The following is a 13782-nucleotide window of genomic DNA, read 5'->3' as shown; positions in this document are numbered from 1 at the left end:
CCCTGTATTTCCACAACAAGCTGTTTTTACCCAATCAGTTGTTCCAGTTAGAAAACAGAGGTAGCACATTGCTCACGAAAGTAACATGTATATGCCGATTGAATTATAGTACTTGTAGTTCGCGAATATAATAGTGCATAGATAACAGTGAAAATGATTCCAGAGGAGAAAGATCCTTTGCTTTCAGAGTTTACGTGAGTGCCCAAGAAAAATTATTGGAAATATTTGACTTGAATTTTTAATATTTTCAGTCGACGTGAACAAGAAAAGAAAGCATGGAATATATTCGAAGACCCACCGCGAATTACACCAACTGGTTCTATGGTGGAAACCAAATGGTTAGATTTTGCCGAAAAATCTGGAAAAGTTTTGGCTTATTTTATTACTTTCGTATTTGTGTTGGGTGGAGCTCTTATTTCAAAGGGGACGTTAATATTTATGACGTCACAATTAAGTGGAAATGAAAAACCATATTGTAATAGAGATATAGGTAATGTATTTTTTTTTCTCTTTGCATAATGTTCCTTAACCAATAAATTAGTGACAAATTTTATCCATGGGTTTAAAACCTTTAAATTTCGCCGCGTTGACATTATCAATCGAATACTTAGGCTTAGCATTTAACCTCCTCCGGTGAGATTAACTCTACATACTCGTGCATCAACTTCCAACCGTTTATCACATATTTCGCAGATTAAAACCAAGTTCAGAGAAATATTGGCTATGTAGTGGAAAATCTATATCTCCCTACAGGTCTCGAATTTTAGACCATTGCTTACGTTCCCCATGTAATACAGTAGTTCTTTCATCCGGAATTGCTTTTTGATCATCTAGCGTGGATGCAAGGTCTCCTTTACCTATAAAGCAAAGGATTGGATGACTATAATCTATTTGTATGGGTCAGGGGCGTGTGGTCTGGCTTGCCACCTCAAGCAAATGCCGTGTCCCAGCATAACCTTCAATCTATCAGAGCTCTCTTATACTCGGGGTATTCCATATCCATGACCAAATGTCTACTGTCTCTGTTATGGACCAATATGGACAAGCCCTTATTACATCTCAACATATAACAATATCATCTAAGTTCCCTTCTTATGCTTGCAGCATCTCCAACACCACGTTCCTCCTATCCCTGTTCCCAATAACCTCCATCAACCTCCTCCAACTTCATTCCCAGTTCCAGCAAATTCCTGCTTTGCTATTCCTTCAGACTCCTCGGTACTTATATACTTGGCGAGATTATAAACACGGCCCAGTTTTCGAATATTTTCGTATATATTCTTATAAGTCGTCTTTTATTTTACTATTTTTGTCAAATATTCTATATTATCTAGGTGCAATGTTACGAAAACAAAATAGCAATCAATTTAATTAGATTATAACGAAACATTACCGAAAATTGTACCTGCACATGCTTAAAATCATGTAAACAGGATGATTGATAAGATATAATAAAAAAAAATAATATTTTTTTAATGATCTATTATCAATAACCGATCGGTGATTAATTCATGGCATTTTGTTTTTTTTTTAATTTGTAGATAAAAATAGACAATTTTCCGTTATCTTGCCGGATGAAGAAAAAATTGCGTGGATGTGGATACTATTATTCACGTATTGCGTACCACAAATTGGAACTTTTCTAAGAGCAGTTCGGATGGTGTTGTACAAATCATGGAATAGACCAAAACTAGGCGAATTTTTAAAAGTATTTATTAGTGAAACATTATCAGCAGTTGGAAATGCAATTTTGGTATATCTTGTTCTTCCAAAAATGGATGCCGTTAAAGCGATTATGTTGACCAATGGTTTGGCATTTATTCCTTCGATACTAAACTTTCTATCAAAAATAAAAGGACCAGATATAAGTTTCAACATGATTGGGGATATATTAAGCATTATGTGTCAAGGAGTCGGCTTATTTCTTTTGCCTATAGCGTACTACGACAACGATATAAACATGTGGTTCATTCCAGTTGCTGCAATCTTAATTTCAATAGCATGGTGGGAAAATTACGCTTTAGCAACAACTTCTTGGTTGTTTATTAAAAACTTAACAAACACCAATAAAAAATTTACTTTAGAACGTTATTTCACATACACAATTGTTTCACTTTGGAAATGTTTAGCATTTTTCATAACAATGGTTGTAATTACGACCTTGAAAGATGAATTCCCTGTCCAACAACTATTTGATTTATTTCCTGAAGCATTCAGTCCACATTACATCAACGTTACCGAAGTGCCCAATTTTTTACGTAATGGAACATTGGGGGAAGCTATTGCAAGTGGATCTTATCAATTAATTGAAAGCAGTCATTTAACACCTGTTTGGATATTCCTCATTTCCATGTCTTTCACTTATCTAAGTTACATCTTTGGTAAATTTGCTTGTAAAACACATTTGCATCAATTTTCCTACGCAGTTCCCATCAATTTAACTATACCAGTAGCGGTATCTATTATTATTATTATGTGTGGAAAGTATAATACAGATCCATGCAGTTTCTACAGCACGATACCTCTATATCTATTCTTTAATAGCCCCGAACCAAGTGAAATTCAAGATTTTATTCAAAACGATTATCCTTATTTATGGCTATTTTGGATAATATCACAAGCGTGGATAACAGCCCACATATGGGTTCCAAAATGCGAAAAAATGGCAAAAACTGAAAGATTATATGTTCGACCTATGTACGAACCTTTCGTACTAGATCAAGATTTGGCGATGAATCGAAGAATCAACGACGAACCGATCAGATTAAAAGCAGATAAAAACGAAGTCGGAAATGCAATGTTAGATGATGATGATGATGAAGACTTCATTGAAGTGGAAACTAATCGAACGGAAGAATATCAAGAAGATATCATACCAAGAATTTACGCTTGTGGTACGATGTGGCACGAAACTACTGACGAAATGATGGAGTTTCTTAAATCGATATTACGAATGGACGCCGATCAAAATGCTAGAAGATTAGTAAAAGAATTTGGATATAAAATTGATGATTACTATGAAATGGAAAGTAAGTATAATAAAATTTTCCCATATTACTTTCCTTTGATTCTCGTGTCTTCTTATGTTTTGTCCTTTTCTGTTGCTCTATCTCTTGTGTAAATAGACTTCAATGTATAAAAATGTGTGCCATAATGTCCGCTAGATTTTCAAAGTTATATAACAGAGGTAATATTTGTTTATAGCACATGTATTTTTTGATGATGCTTTTCTAAGAAAGCATAACGATGATCCGGATCCTCAAATTAATTCTTGGGTGAGAGATTTAGTTCAATCAGTGGACGAAGCAGCAACATATGTACATAAAGTACAGGTGAAAGTGAAACCTCCTGTAAAATATACGACCCCTTACGGTGGTAGATTAGAGTGGACACTACCCGGTAATACAAAGATGATTGCGCATTTAAAAGACGCTAAAAAAATAAGGAAGAAGAAAAGATGGTCCCAAGTAATGTACATGTACTATCTGCTCGGTTATAAGTAAGTAATCAAAAAATCGTAATATAAAGATATTAAGATACATTTTTCTATAGATTAATGGCTTCTGATTTGGAACAACATCGGAAAGTTTTACGCGCTACCAACACCTACATAATGGCTCTCGATGGTGATATCGATTTTCAACCCAAGGCAGTACATCTGCTTATAGATTTAATGAAAAAAGACGTAACTTTAGGAGCTGCTTGTGGGCGAATTCACCCACTTGGATCTGGTGTTATGTATTGGTACCAAATGTTTGAATATGCCATTGGTCATTGGCTTCAAAAAGCGACAGAGCACGTTATTGGGTGTGTACTTTGTAGTCCCGGTTGTTTTTCCTTGTTCAGAGGAGAAGCCCTTATGGATGATAATGTGATGAGACGCTATGCTACTAAATCATCGGAAGCTTTGCATTACGTACAATTCGATCAGGGTGAAGATAGATGGTTATGTACCTTATTGTTACAAAGGGGGTATCGGGTTGAATATTCAGCTGCTTCTGATGCTTACACTCATTGTCCTGAGGGATTCAACGAATTCTTTAATCAAAGAAGACGATGGATGCCGTCCACTACAGCTAATATTCTTGATTTACTCATGACAGCCGGTCAAACAATTAAAGCCAACAATAATATTTCAAAACTTTATATTCTTTATCAGGTAACTATCTAATTTATAGATCACAAATTTATTTCTAAATATGTTTTGTTTTAGGGTGCTTTAATGGTCGGTACAATTTTAGGACCAGGAACGATTTTCCTCATGTTGGTAGGTGCTTTTGTGGCTGCTTTTCAAATGAGTCAATGGCAAAGTATGTTGTGGAATCTAGTTCCATTAATAATCTTGGTTGTTACTTGCTCATTAGTTTCCAACGACAAAGTGCAGGTTTGTTTAATAATAATACCATCGATTAAAATTACTAAAAGAAAAAATGAAGCTGTTTGTTGCAGCAATTCTAAGTGGAGTATACAGTTTAGTGATGATGGCAGTATTAGTGGGTATTCTTCTCCAAATTACCAGTGACGGTATATTAGCACCCTCATCACTGTTCTTCTTTTGTGTCGCGGGCGAAATGATATTTACGGCACTGATGCATCCCAAAGAATTAAATTGTTTGAAATTTGGTGTGGTATATTACGTTACAGTACCTTGTATGTACATGATACTCGTTATTTACTCAGTCTTCAACATGAATAACGTATCATGGGGTACGCGGGAAGTCACAGTTGTTCCAACACAATCTCCACAAGATGCAAAAAATCCAAAAAAACCAGAACCCCAGACTACAAGCAATAAAATTTTAAGATTTTTGGGAGCCGGCGAAGAAACAGCAGGCGGAATGGAATTATCTTTTGGAAATTTGTTTCGGTGCTTATGCTGCACACTGGCACAAAACACGCCTTTAAATATGATTTTGGAACGATTAGATAAAATGGAAGAAAGATTAAACATTCAAGACATTGAAGAGTGCAAAGAAGAAGAAATCGAAGAAGAAAATAGTGAAGATCAGTCAATATATTCAATGGATATAAGTAGGGAAGATTTTACTGAAGAAATATCTGGATGCACGTGGTTGGAAGACGAATCCATCCAAAGAGGCGAAGTCAATTTCCTTACTTCGAAAGAAGAAGCATTTTGGGAGGGAATTTTGGATGAGTATTTACATCCTATTGATGACACAGCTGATAAGGTACTTAACACTCGATAAACGTTTCATTAAATGTTCTAGCACTGATAATTATCAATTTTTACACTTATCTATTAAAATTATTTCAACACTATCTTTTTATTGATTGAATATTGTTTTTAGAAACGGATTGCAGCCGATTTAAAAAATCTTCGCGATAAAATGGTATTGGCATTTTTCATGATAAACGCAATATTTGTATTGGTTATTTTCTTGCTGACGTTAAAAAAGGATCTTATTCACGTCCCTTGGCCATTCGGTGTAAAATCCAACTTTACGTACCTGGAAAGCGGAAATGAAATTAGAATTATGAAAGAGTATCTTCAACTGGAACCTATTGGAATAGTTTTCTTGGCCGCTTACGCAATATTGCTCGTAGTACAATTCGTAGCCATGTTAATTCATAGATTACAAACCTTCTCTCAGATTATTTCAAATACTTCATTAAATATTTTCGAAACTCAAGTAAGTGCTTAATGAAGTTTTTATGAAACATCTTATTTAATTTCAATTTGTTTAGGTAAAACACGTCGATGCAGAAGAAAATTTAAGCATGGATCCGGTGGAATTCGTGAAAAAGATTCAAGAACAAAATGAGGAAGATAATGAGGAAATCAATCTTCCTCCAGGTCGACGACCAACCGTACGGCACCTGCTAAATCGCAGAAAAGGAAATTTAGTCCTAAATTTAGAGGAGCGATTTTTAAATAACCTAGATAGAATTGAAGATTTACCTGGATTACCTAAAAACACGTTGGCCGATTTGCAGAAACGCAGAGTAACCATTTTCCGAAAATCTAATATTCCAACGAGTCGAGTAACATTTGCAAACTTCGGCGAAGAAGTTCATAATTTCGATCCTAGTCCTAAAAATCGCAAATCGGCGATGAAAAGAGGAAGTAGCATATCCCCAGGAAGCCGTACTGATAGCAATGTTAACACACCGCGAAAGAGCACAATTTCAAATCCGAGTCAAGTTTTCTTTGGAGATAGATTCAATGACGAAATGTTTGGAAGGCCATCTACCACGGCAAGACCGAGCAGTATTGAAACTTTTAATCGTCCCGATGGTAGTATGACTTTTGATAATAATGCATTCGAACTTGGTGAAGACATAGATGTCTAGAATTATTTATCATTAATTTTATTGATATTATTGTTAGATTTAAAATAAATATAAGATTAAGAAAATACACTGTTTTTTTTTGTGGTCATAAACTTGGTTATCTATATTAATTTTAATCATCGTCTGATTTTTATTATAACCAATCTATCACAAATCAGATATGGAAAGAACTTATAAACAAAATCGTAGTGATAATATTAATACATCATAAACAGCATTGAGAGGAGTTGTGCATACATTCAGCGTTTTATTGAAAAGTTACCAAAGATAACTTTTTTGAGCAAATACCAAGATCATGCTATATAACTTACTCAACAGGAAGCTGGAAGAAGATGCCAAAGGGGATACCGCTACAGGCGCAAGAGACCCCCCTCCCGTGAGTCAAGTTGTTGTAAAAATGAATTAAGAAAGACGAGGGACCTAAATGAAGGATGAATCTTCCTACTTAACAGGAGGTTGAATGAATGTATCGGAATCTCCAACAAGTTCATGTGTTTCCCCCGAAGTATTACCCTAAAGGGTGGTCGCTTGAAAGAGAGGGGACGATTGGACAACAAATTTATATTAGTTTTTGACATCTTCAAAGATTTTTACTACATCAAACCTGGACATGAAGTGAGCACCACATATGATTATCTGGTCTTTGTTTCTTTCTTGTGACCAACAACCATGGCAACAACGATTTAACATAAAAATCAAAATGGCTTCAAACGTAGAAATTTTTTTTGATGAAATTGATAAAGTAAGAATAATTAATCCTGTTGTTGCAAAGCTATCAGAGAATTTAAAAGACGAGTCTCGATTTTTTATAGAAAGTAAGTTCTATAGTAGCTAAATGTTAGAAAAATAGTAATAAAAGAAATCAGTAATAAAATTTTTCAGAGTACGATAAATTTGAAGACATTTCAAATGAATTAATAACAAAATTAGAACACTTGGCATATGATGTGGAATCTGAAAAAATTAAAGCGATTAGTGCACAAAATATATTGCAAAACATACTGAAAGAGAAAGAAAATGAACAACAGGAAATACAAGTAAAAAAAAGCATCAAAAACCTAGTTAAGTCACTTAGTTTTAATAACTTTTAGAGCGTATTAACTGAAAGAAAATTAAAATTAGAAAGATTGAAGATCTTATTAGGATCTTTAAGGAAAACTGAGGATGGACAAAATGAAACCATAAACATATTTCGTAAACTATAAATACAATTATAAGAATATAAAATCTCGTTTTATTAACATGTTTTCAGTTTTTCTAAATTATTATTATAAATATGTGAAAAACTAATGATAACACATTTCCAGGAGAGAACAAAAAATAAACTTAAATCAAAGTGTTAAACTAACATTTATGCATATTTTGTTAAGTGTCATGTTGATGTAACAAAATAATAATTACTTTTGCAATGTATTACTTTTTGCTTTGTTGAAAAACGGCTTTTCGAAACGACTCTTGATCCCTCGTGTGATTCTCTTCGTTTTCCACAAGTGGACACGTGTATGTACATACATAATTACAAAACCATAATTTTCTATAACAAACACGTCTATCTATTTATAATAGTTTTAGCAGATAATTTCGATAGTGTTTTATGCTGATGTGATCTTTTTTAAATTAACGGAAGGCACCTCTACCGTGGTATAATACAAAAAAGGCTCCATCGTTGTACTTACAATATTTGGGCCTCATTTTTTTTTTAATAATTTTTTAATCAACTAATTTTTTAAAACTAATACCAAAAAAATCCTCTCATTTCCATTAATATATATATCGTTTAAACTTTACACCTTCGCACTAAACTTATGGAAATAAACAGTTATACCGTCGTTTCAACTGAAGTTGACATACTTTCACCATCAGTCTTAGCTTTTTTACACTGAGTTTGCACGTCCGAATCTGATGCGCACCTTTTCATTATGTTTGGCCTAAAGGCAACTATTATCGCAGTCATATTATCGCAACCTGTACCATCACCCATTGTATCAGGTGCTAAACAATGATCAAACATCTAAATAAATAAAAATTAAAGAGTGTTACAAAAAAATAAATATTTAAAACGTACCTCTTCGCATATTTGTGATATTTTATCTGGATTCTCCTGCAATCTTGGCCTTACAAAATCAACAACTTCTTGACTAGACATAAAATTCCAAATACCATCACAAGCCAATACCATAAACTCATCTTCAGCTGCGTTTATCGTCAATGTTTTTATATCTGGTAAAGCGGTAATCATTTGTTCACGATCAGAAACGTTTTTATTTTGTTTGTACTCATGATCTCCAATTGCTCGCGATAAATTCAACCCACCATTTACTCTACCATCAGAAGTAACTTCCCCGCCCGCTTTAATAATTCGATTTAATTCAGGGGGATCTTCCGGTTTGTGATCAATACTCATTTCTATCGCTTGACCATTTCTGCAAACTATACAGCGCGAATCACCCGCATTTGCTACGTACAATTCATTATCTTTGAGAAGAGCCACAACGGCGGTACATCCGCTATCAAAACCGGGACCATCACCCATCCCTCTAAAAAGGAGGTTACCAACGTTTTCATCATCATCGTCGTCATCCTCATCGTCATCATCGTCCTCATCTTCATCAGAAGTTTTATCGGAATTTTCATCTTCACCTTGAAGTTCGTTTTCATCGCCATCATCACTAGAATCAACTTAAAAGAAAAGTAGATTTTTGAAAAATTTTTGGTTCTTATTCTCTTACCATTTGGACCTTCAAAAGTTTTATCTTCTTCATCTTCTGAATCGTCATCCTCAGAATCTTCTTGCAGTAAAGTATTGTACAATTGTGTTACTGTTCTGCGAGTAGTTCGACTTCTCAATACAATAGTATTTTCCATTCCACGAGTCTTCATTAAAGCCTTACCTTTACCTAGAATTGAAACTAAAGTTAGAATTGAAATTTCATCATGTGTGGTAGCTTTATAGTAACACCTCAATTTAAATATATGCGAAAGATGGACAGAAATGAAGTGTTTAACTAGATACCTAATCAAATGATTAATAAATGACCAACAGTAAAGATTGTTGATTACAATCTAGAAGAGAATCTGAATTATGTTTATGAATCTTTTTAACATAGAATTCTTAAACAAAAAATTAAGAATGCTCTTTTTTAACAAAAGAAATATTAAGAAACTTGGGAAAAAATCAAGAATCATCATGTGGCTAAAAAATCGACGATTTTTTTTAATCAATGTGAAATGACCCAAAAAACACATTAAAAATAAAGAGAAAGTGCGGAAAAGTGACTAACAGTAGATTAACTTCAGTTATAAAACTTCTAAGATGATAACTAACTTCAAGTTTAAAATGTCAATCTCAATTTTAACATATTTTTAATCTTCATTAAAAATCCTTTAAAATGAGTACAAACACGACATATTTATCTTCAATGTTAATGAAGTTATGGTCAACTTCCGGTTAAGAATGTCAACGTCAATTTTGACATATTTGTAACCGTCGTGAAAAATCCTTTAAAATCACTCCAAACAAGATACGTTTAATTTCAAAATTACTCGAGATAAAGAATTTCCGGTTTGAAATGCAATGTAATTTTGACATATTCTTAATTTTTATAAAATATCTTAATATTTGTCACAAAAACAAAAATATAATAAAAAATCAAGGTTGGTATTAAAATTTAAAAATAAAATTGTTACCTTCATTGTTGCTAACTTAGGGTTTAATGCTTTTTATTCTAACTTTTTTGCTTTTTGAGATAAGTGCGTCATCTTTGGACTCATTTTAAAGATTTTTTAATGAAGATGAAAAATATGTCAAAATTGACGTAGACGTTTCAAACCGGAAGTGATTGATTTAATGATATTTTCATTAATATTAAAGTTAAATATGTCGAGTTTGGACTCATTTTAAGGAATTTTTTATGAAGTTGACAAATATGTCAAAATTAAAAGTTCGAATTTTTTGGTTTTTTGTCCAATTGTTTCCAAAAAATTCCAAAATGTTCAGCTCAACCCCAGAACCAACCATGGATACAGTAAAAACAGATCGAAAATAATTTGCAAATAAAGCGCAAATATCGTCAGGTTAGTAGCAACGCAGGAGCCAAGTGTCATTACTGTCGGTATCCTACCCACGCCTTTCCTATGTTTAAGAAAAAACCAATTTTTTTTTGGATTACGTGCAATATTAGACTCAGTACGATTAATATAGTTTTAGTTGTCAGTGCCAACAAGAAATTTAGGACGACCCCTTAATAGAGAAAACGTTAATAATCAATTAGGTTACCCTTCAGTTGACAGGCTGGGTCTGTCAGACTGGCCAAATTCATTTTTTTATTGTATCTTTCCAAATTTTCTTTTTATGTTTTTTCTTCTGGGTACCTTCTTATTTTTACTAAATAAAAACCCATGTGTTCATATAACTTTTTTATCATAAATTTTTTGTATTCAGGGAAAGTCTCTCACTCTCAAGCGCTCATTTCTTGGGTTGTTATTGAATAGGAAGGTAAATTTCGGTGAAAATAAAAAACCAGAAATAATAACATTCTATAATAGTATAAAGAGTGGTGTTGATGTACTTTATAGAATGCATCTAAAAACGTTGCACAAGCCGGTGGCCATTGGTGGTATTCTTGGGTAATAGCAGTAGCAATGCATAACCATGGCAACCAGTTGTTTTACATATTTTATTAAGACAATGATTAATTAATTAGCTACTGCTATTTTTCTACCTCAAATGAATGGAAAATCATGAAACATTAAGATAACTTTTCTCGAAAATTTTCTTATGTAACCAATATTAATATTGACTGTACTAGATTCAGAACAAAGTCCTCTTCCATATTTGGTAATAGAAATGGGGCATTGCTATTTGAAAAAAATATCGATAATGTCATTACTCGTTTAAAAATGGCGACAAAAATTTTAAATCTATACTAAACAATTGCAAATAATTTAAATTTTTAGACCCGTCACAGCGATTTTTCCATAAACTGTTCTTAACTGTTTTAATGAATTTTATATATATGAATTTGGGCAATTGCTTTTTGATAACTATTTCTGCTTTCAGCAGTACAAAATAAGACGGACTAACAGTAGAATACAATAAATTTAATATTTTATTGTGGGAGGAATAAGCATCAAACTTTGGGTCTGAGGGACCCAGCCCATCGAACAGTGTGATTTTTAAACCACCCATCAACTAGAGGGTTTAATGGCAAATGATAAGCCATACAAAATACGATTTTCTTCTTCAATCTATGGTCATTGATGGAAGTGTTAGAAATTTCAAAGAAAGACGACGCTGATTTTTGTGGATCAAGGGGTAAAGATCAACTCCCAGACCCTACCTTGATCAGATTGATGAAGGAAGTGCTTCCTTGGAGCCAGATACTTCGAATTTTGAATACATATTGTTCTTTGTTAATGTTTAAATAAAATTTATACCAAATTTCTTGTCTCTATGTGCTTCTGTTCTGTTTTTATCAACAGAAATACCATGCTACTAGACTTTTGTGACACCCTGTAATGGATATGCAATGAATTAAAGAAGTCATGAACGAAACGCTGTTTCTCTCTAATATTGGTTACATGCATGATAGAGCTCCAGCTCATTTTACTTGTAATGTGAGAGCTGGACATAGACATTTCAAGTTAAATTGGTTATGTAGGATCAATCAAATACCTGATAAGAGCTTATAATCTTAATTTTTTAAGCATTTTTGTAGAGTTCTTTAAAGATTTAAGTTTATGTAATAATATTTGATGAAGGTAATTAATATAAAATAAATTATAAATAATAAATAAAAAAATTCACTCGTCTCATCTGAAACAAAATCAAGTCAAAAAAATTAACTCAAAATAACTCACAATGAAAATATATTAAAAAATAAGTTTCAAACCTTTTTTTTTATCAACAATTTTTCCATTTTGTGGTGAAGAACTACTAACAGCATCCCCATTTTGATTAGAACTTTCACTTTCAATGATCTCCTCTTTTGTTGTAGTTTTCATATCTTCAGAACTATCAGGTTTATTACTTCCCTCACTAGTAACGACATTATCCGGTTGTTCTTTTTCAGTTTCTTCATTTCCATTACCGACAGCATCGCTAGATGTGATTTCTTCTATTTTAACACTACTTGTACTACTCACAACATCGCCTCGAGAAGATTCAGGAGGTTTCGATGTTAAATTACTTGCAGTGGATGATGTTCCAGGTGAATCGACCGGTTTTCTTGGTTTTAAAAGTGGAGATAAAGGTAATTTTTCGCTATCTTTTAAATTTTTCAATTTATTCGAGGTGTACTTCTCGATGACTTGCTCAATGGGCATAGTTGCTTCTTCGTATAAATGATTAACATTTTCATCGTCTTCATCGCTAACATCATCTTCGCCATCGTTTTGGACAATTTTTTTTAATGTAGCTTTAACTTCCGGTGTCGCTATTGTTGCATCAAAATTAAGGAAGGCTTCTTCAAGAGCTTCCTGGTAATTCCCCGATTTATATTTCTCTAGCGTTTTTAGAAATGCCGGTAATTCTTGTGAACAATATTGGGCGACTTCGCGTCCTCCATGACCATCATATACAGCAAAATATGAAGCATGATTATCAAAATCTAATATGCAATTATGGGCATCCTAAAAAATAAAAATAAAGGTTAAGAATTTGTATACAGGAAATAATGGTAAAAAAAAGGATGAGTAATTGCCTCAATAAAAGAATTGTAGTAAAATGATTCATGTTAAACAACATTAGAAAGAATTTGAAAGGATTTTTTGATTAAAAAAAAGTTGTTTGAGGTTAGTTTTTAATACACACTTCTGAAATGAATTATTAATCGAGTAATTGCAATAAAAATATCTTTTTTATATAAATTAAACGAATTCGAATGGAGATAGGTGAAATTAATGATCTAAACGAAAAAAAAGGGTATTTGAAGAATCTAGCCTAACCTAAAAAGTCAGTTATTAAATTAATGACGGTAAACAATTGTCAATTTCCATTTACCTCTTGACTCTCGCGCCAACCTTGCATCGAACTGGCCCCGCATCTTATTTTATCGTTGGCCTCGTCGGTGGATACCTTCTCTGTGATCGGTTCAGATAAATAAGCACCCATATTCTGCACTTTATGACGTCCCGTTCGACAGTTGACGCGGAATTATAAACACGTTTCGATCAACTAGTCTCAACCGGTACGAACGACGACAACTTGTGTTAATTTGCATCCATGCCGAACGTACTCCTACAGCAACTGACATCATCCGGTAGAGGCGCTGCACGCGATCGCGCCAAAACGTTGTAATATCCGGCCAAAACAAAGACCGGGAAATTTAAAATTTTATATTTAATTCTAAATATTTATATATACGTGTGTTATTAAATAATTGCATTTGTAGAACAAAAATGATTAGTAACCAAAATATTTTTATTTCAATTTAATTTAATTGTTTAAAACAGAAAAACTTTCCATGATTA

General features: G+C 33.1%; 3 protein-coding genes across 3 annotated transcripts; 2 read left to right on the top strand and 1 right to left on the bottom strand.

Annotated features, from left to right (window-relative positions):
- The first annotated feature begins 48 nt into the window (after positions 1–48).
- On the top strand, positions 49–6377 carry LOC111426060 (chitin synthase chs-2-like). Its single transcript, XM_023060407.2, has 9 exons — positions 49–194; positions 252–490; positions 1542–3029; positions 3205–3499; positions 3553–4159; positions 4214–4384; positions 4437–5189; positions 5310–5651; positions 5707–6377. The coding sequence occupies exons 1-9, from the start codon at positions 154–156 to the stop codon at positions 6310–6312; spliced, it is 4542 nt and encodes a 1513-aa protein (XP_022916175.2). The 5' UTR covers positions 49–153; the 3' UTR covers positions 6313–6377.
- Positions 6378–7012: 635 nt separating this feature from the next.
- LOC111425888 (intraflagellar transport protein 20 homolog) lies at positions 7013–7517 on the top strand. The gene is made up of 3 exons (XM_023060183.2): positions 7013–7127; positions 7195–7349; positions 7404–7517. The coding sequence occupies exons 1-3, from the start codon at positions 7013–7015 to the stop codon at positions 7515–7517; spliced, it is 384 nt and encodes a 127-aa protein (XP_022915951.2).
- A 486-nt stretch (positions 7518–8003) lies between these two features.
- On the bottom strand, positions 8004–13577 carry LOC111425831 (probable protein phosphatase CG10417). The gene is made up of 5 exons (XM_023060091.2): positions 13313–13577; positions 12204–12942; positions 9042–9209; positions 8378–8991; positions 8004–8323 (listed from the first exon to the last, which is right to left on the bottom strand). The coding sequence occupies exons 1-5, from the start codon at positions 13421–13423 to the stop codon at positions 8132–8134; spliced, it is 1824 nt and encodes a 607-aa protein (XP_022915859.1). The 5' UTR covers positions 13424–13577; the 3' UTR covers positions 8004–8131.
- Positions 13578–13782: the final 205 nt, after the last annotated feature.

Source organism: Onthophagus taurus, chromosome 2, assembly GCF_036711975.1.
Source record: "Onthophagus taurus isolate NC chromosome 2, IU_Otau_3.0, whole genome shotgun sequence".
Lineage (NCBI taxonomy): Eukaryota > Metazoa > Arthropoda > Insecta > Coleoptera > Scarabaeidae > Onthophagus > Onthophagus taurus.
This window is presented reverse-complemented; position numbering and strand designations above follow the sequence as displayed.

What these genes read in the sequence shown, in the direction of transcription:
- LOC111426060 (XM_023060407.2), top strand. Translation starts at nt 154, where the DNA reads ATGATTCCAGAGGAGAAAGATCCTTTGCTTTCAGAGTTTAC. An exon ending in TGATTACTATGAAATGGAAA is followed by an intron (nt 3,030 to 3,204) that starts GTAAGTATAATA and finishes ATTTGTTTATAG; the next exon opens with CACATGTATTTTTTGATGAT. An exon ending in TAAATATTTTCGAAACTCAA is followed by an intron (nt 5,652 to 5,706) that starts GTAAGTGCTTAA and finishes CAATTTGTTTAG; the next exon opens with GTAAAACACGTCGATGCAGA.
- LOC111425888 (XM_023060183.2), top strand. Translation starts at nt 7,013, where the DNA reads ATGGCTTCAAACGTAGAAATTTTTTTTGATGAAATTGATAAAGTAAGA. An exon ending in GTCTCGATTTTTTATAGAAA is followed by an intron (nt 7,128 to 7,194) that starts GTAAGTTCTATA and finishes AAAATTTTTCAG; the next exon opens with AGTACGATAAATTTGAAGAC. An exon ending in ATGAACAACAGGAAATACAA is followed by an intron (nt 7,350 to 7,403) that starts GTAAAAAAAAGC and finishes AATAACTTTTAG; the next exon opens with AGCGTATTAACTGAAAGAAA.
- LOC111425831 (XM_023060091.2), bottom strand. Translation starts at nt 13,423, where the DNA reads ATGGGTGCTTATTTATCTGAACCGATCACAGAGAAGGTATCCACCGAC. An exon ending in GTTGGCGCGAGAGTCAAGAG is followed by an intron (nt 12,943 to 13,312) that starts GTAAATGGAAAT and finishes TTTATTTTTTAG; the next exon opens with GATGCCCATAATTGCATATT. An exon ending in AACTTTTGAAGGTCCAAATG is followed by an intron (nt 8,992 to 9,041) that starts GTAAGAGAATAA and finishes TTTTCTTTTAAG; the next exon opens with TTGATTCTAGTGATGATGGC.